General features: G+C 45.0%; 1 protein-coding gene across 1 annotated transcript in view; it reads right to left on the bottom strand.

Annotated features, from left to right (window-relative positions):
* LOC147021976 (epithelial splicing regulatory protein 1-like) overlaps positions 1 to 5,000 on the bottom strand; it is a 60,266-nt gene that overhangs the window by 8,202 nt on the left and 47,064 nt on the right. Inside the window, exon 14 of the mRNA XM_085892470.1 lies at positions 713 to 866. Within this exon, the coding sequence (XP_085748596.1) occupies positions 713 to 866 (154 nt within the window). The remainder of the gene's footprint in view (positions 1 to 712; positions 867 to 5,000) is intronic.

The following is a 5,000-nucleotide window of genomic DNA, read 5'->3' as shown; positions in this document are numbered from 1 at the left end:
CTGTCAGACCCCACGATTCGCGGGGGGGTACGTTCCTGGAAAATGCCGTGCATCGCCAATAGCGGGGCATCGTTTCATTTGAAAAGGGAGGATGGGTTCCTGCCGGTTCTTGATTCATGAGGAAAAAAATAAAAAATCCCGATAAAAACTGTGATGACGCAAATAAAAGGAGATCGCATTTTATAAACCACGAATATGCAAGGTGCGACTATATATTTGAATGTGAACATCCTTCTTCATGTATTTTTTATTTATTCAGCTACAACCTCTCAAACCTCACACAACCAAATTTATTCCCTCAAAAAAATTAGTCAACACAATCTGAAAAATGAAGTGAGGAGTGCCGATATTGTGCTGGAGACAGTTGGAGCAACAGGAATGAAAAAGAAGAACCTCACCAAGATCTTAAAAACGAACCCATGGAATATTACTACAAACAAAGCACAAATGGAGGTTAAGTGACGATCCTTCAACAAAACTTCACAGCTTGGTATCGTGATGATCCTTCACCAAAACGGAAGTGACTATTCACGACTCCGTTCCACCTTCTAAAACCCGCAAATGGAGATTACAACCATCGAGACAATAAGTTAACGCCGTTCCTGCAGCAAAACATGCACAAAAATGTGGTTCCTACATTTGATCAGGAGCTTCCATCCAATACCTGTTGAATGACAGTGACACACAGGCTTGGCTTTTTTACTTTACTTGCCTGGTAACCATTGAAGAAGGATATTACGTCCTTAATACGAACATTGTGGGGAAGACCCTGCACCCTGACGACAGTGGTGGACGATGGTGGATGGCCAAGACCACCAAATCCTCCGAGGCCTCCCGGCATACCACACATTTGGAAACAGCTTGGACTGGAAAGAAGAGTCATACAAGAGCCAACTTAGATGACATACTTCACTCCACAATATTGTTGTTAAAAGATGTCAACATTAATTTGTTTTTAGCCACAAACCAGAAAATAACCTTGAAAGCATCACAATGGTTGAAAGCATGATGACATTTTTCAGGTTTAGCTTTTTGGTGGTCCCATCTGAGATGATGGCTCAATGCTGGGATCCTCAGTTAAAATCCCATACACAATGTTGATTTGTCAATGGGAAAACATCCTTGCAATTAATACAAGTATACAAATGTCTTCTTCCTGCATGCACACCAATATATCACACACAATCTCCTCCATGAACCTTTGATCACTGTCAAGAGAAGACGAGAAAATCAAATTATACCGAGATGCATTGATGGATATGCCTCCGCCAGCATGTGTCATCAACCCACTGTTATGTTTGATCCTAGTTATAGGTCACATGAGAGTACGAGAAGGAAGACAAGTCAGAGAGAAAACGTAAGATGCTTCAAACTTGATTGCAGTCCACAAAATGATTTTCAAAGAGCATGACGTTTGACCTATGTCCTGTTTAACCCAAGGTTAAATCGGTTCATCTTTGTATTACAATCCATACTTGTGCCAAGTTTGGTTGAAATTCCTTCACGGGTTCAAATTATCAGGTTAACAAAAAAAAAAAAAAAAGCAACCAACAATGGTTGGACGGATCGATAGCAGGACAGCCTGGAAACATGAAACTGCCTTCGGCTGGTGGCATAAAAACTTGTCAGTGCTGCTCTACTGAGAATGCACACATCTCATTTCTTCACTCACACACAATGCAGCTTCTCAACAATGGTTGGAGAATGAAACTCTCAAAACAGGAGATCAGGATCATCTCCCTGGATACATCTTGGGCAATCAACAGTTTGACATCCTGCTCTATTTGCAAAGCTCCAATTTCTAGCTTCCTCCACTTGCTGCTATCAATAGATCCCTCACCATTGGAGGCTGGAGTGACACAAGGCAGTGTGGTTGGCCCAGTCTTGTTCTTCACTGAAACAAACTCTTCAATGTTCTGGAAAACCCCTCCACATTGGATGGTATAATCACACATCCCACTGACAGACAGACAGCAGCCACATCATTTCCTGTTGATCTAGAATTATGAGATGCTGTTATGAGAAATGGAACATGTCCTTCAATCCTTGAAAAATCTGTTTTACTCTGCTGTTCCAGAAGGATTATCAAACAAACCTACTTATCCATTTCCATAGTCAGGCACTAGAAGGGATTGTCTCTCAAATGGCCTTCAGCAACGACCTCTCTGAAACAGACCAGATCACAAAGTTTTCTGCAGACGAAGCATCCTCAGTCGTTCCAAGTCATTCCTTGAAATTCAGAATTCGTCTCACTCGACAAGGGCTTTGTCTGTAACTCAATGCAGTACTGCTCTCCCTCATGGGCTTGCACACCAAGATCACATCAGTTTCTTGGAATCTTTGGAATCGAAATATCTCAACATTGGTGGCATCTGCCAAAATGAGGCAAAAATAAGGCCTGATGCTCTCATTGTAGGCAGGCCACCTGCCTCGAGGTTTTATCACCTCTCCTCCAGTCTTGCTCCCTCTGTTCTCATAGCACTCCGACACGCGATACATTCTTCTCGTAAACTGGCTCATTTATTGAACCCTTGCTTGATTGTGTCCAACTGTTGCCCCAATGCCCCCACTGCAAGTTAGTTGCCTTAAAAAAAGTTTTTTTAAATACCTGGTAAATGGAGATTTATATTAGTCCGAGACGACCCGGGAACCCTTTGTGACAGCGGTTGATGAAAAAAAAAATCATTTCAAGAAAAAAAAGATAGCTCCAGCAAACTATACCGCTGAGGTTGTTTCCATTGATCAAATTCTTCCGAAGAGTACATAACAGAATCGGGAATTGATTTTTTAAATAATTTTTGCATTGCCCGATTTGAACGAAACTTGATACTGCACACCGCAGGAGAATGGTGAGCAAGGTGGCCCTAAAATTTTGCGCTATCGTGTACCGTTTTTCCTGCATTTCGGAAATATATACATATATATATATATATATATATATATATATATATATATATATATATACACATATATATATATATATATTGTTGCGGCTGTGGAAATTCACAAACCACCATTCAGGGCCCGTAGGTGAGATATCTGTAAGTACATGTGTGGTTATAGCCCAAACCCGTTGTGCAGAGGGAATTTATGAGATTCATTCAGGCTGCGATCCTTTGAGTTCGGCGTTTTTCTGTTCTATCTTTATTTTGAACCAACCACGTCTCAACCGCCATCACACAACCACCTTAACCACCACGCCAGCCATCGTCACCAACTACAACCATGCTCCAACCCTCAGACAACAACAACGCCAACAGCCACGACCTTTACCTTCACGACTCAATCCCGCAAATATCGCATCACCATAACCATCAACCACCACCGAAAACCCTCCACCTTCACATCTCTCCTTCTACGGCCATTCCCGCACCACCTGTAAAAACTGAACGTCGGGCTGTCTCGGGCCCGTTCGGCGATTGGTGCCGAGCGCACCGAGCCGCGAGTGCAAAAAGCGGCCTTTCCGAGGGAAAATTCGGATCAAGAACGCAACACGCCCACTTTTTCTCCGTCCAATTAGCGAGCGCGGGGCGGCTTGACCCCGCCTCCAGGCGCGTCTGTGTTAAATCGATATATGCAAATTCTAGGATCAGGGGAGGTTCACGCCCCCATTTCCTCCGACCAATGGGCGAGCGTGGCTCCGCCCCCGAGGTCATCCTGATCCGAATATTTGCATATTAGCTGCTCCTGCCAGCCTATAAAACTGCGAACGCAAGGCGAATCGTGGCAGAGCAAGTCAGTTTTGGTTGGAGAGTGGAAGAGAGCCGGGGGAAGAGAGTGTCAGAGAGAGTTGGGTTCTGAAGTCGGCTGAGAAGAGTTGCGGGAAGAGGCAAAGGAGCTCGGGTCCGAGGCGAGAAGGACGGCGGTTGGCGACGAGGTCGCGGTGTGGGATCGCTCCTCACGGGACCCAAGCCAGCCAGCCATCTCCTTCCCCCAGGGCATCAACAATTCCCCTTTCCCCCGCTCTGAGATAGTGCTAAAGGGGGCCCCGTTCCCACCCCACTCCGAACGTCATGTCAACGAAACCTGCCAAGGAGCATGGAGTCGAGGGCACAGCCGCGCAGCCACATCTGTGGCTCGCCCGCCAACGAGTCACGAGGACGCGGGTAGGACCCCCCCCGGTCTCGCGGACCTGGCCGCTCCTCCAGGTCACGTGCACATATTGGCCTACAGGCCTGTCTGCCCCCTTGTCTATGAGGGTGGCTTGTTTCCTTTGCTTTTGTGTAAATGTATGTTGGCACCGTCTGTAACGTAGAACTGTATAAGTGTTGTCGTGTGTGCGCGTAGTCGGTAGTAACTCTGCGTCGTTGTTGCTTTTGTTTTGGTTGCTATATGTGCATTTTGACTGTATGGCTGTATGTATATATATATATATATATATATATATATATATATATATATATATATATATATATATATATATATATATATATATATATATATATATATATATATATATATATATATATATATATATATATATGTGCTTTCCGTGTGCCGGGAAATAAATGTGCATTGTGTGAACTGTTTTCCCGTTTCGATTCGTCTTTTCTTGATTGACCCTCCATCCTGCTTCACGTAAAGGGTTTGTAGTGGGTGCAAAATGCCCGGTAAATAATCTGAACCGTCGAGGTCGACGATAACACCGCTCGGTTATCCCGATAGTACGGAACGGGCCGCCCAAGCGGCTCGTGCCGGAGTCGACCTGCGGCGAGGTACGATCGCCCGGTTTAACATCCGCGTGGGTACTTAGGTAGGTCGAGTTTGGCGAACAACCCTATGCTACGCGGGTGGCCGATTGGCACAATTGTGGTGAGGTTGAAAGGCCCACCCATGACTAGCTCCGGGCGATAGTTCCCGGAGGGTCACGACAGAATTGTCTGTCCGGTGGGCGATGCGGTTGTGATTCGAGTGACGTGGCCGTCCACACGCCGGCGGGCGCGAATTCACAACAATATATATACATATACATATATATATATATATATATATATATACAT

The sequence above is a fragment of the Eptatretus burgeri genome, chromosome 8 (genome assembly GCF_056783735.1).
Source record: "Eptatretus burgeri isolate ZD-2024b chromosome 8, Ebu_testis_v1, whole genome shotgun sequence".
In the NCBI taxonomy this organism is placed as follows: Eukaryota; Metazoa; Chordata; class Myxini; order Myxiniformes; family Myxinidae; genus Eptatretus; species Eptatretus burgeri.
Note: the sequence above shows the minus strand (reverse complement) of the source record. Positions and strands in the feature narration are given on the sequence as shown.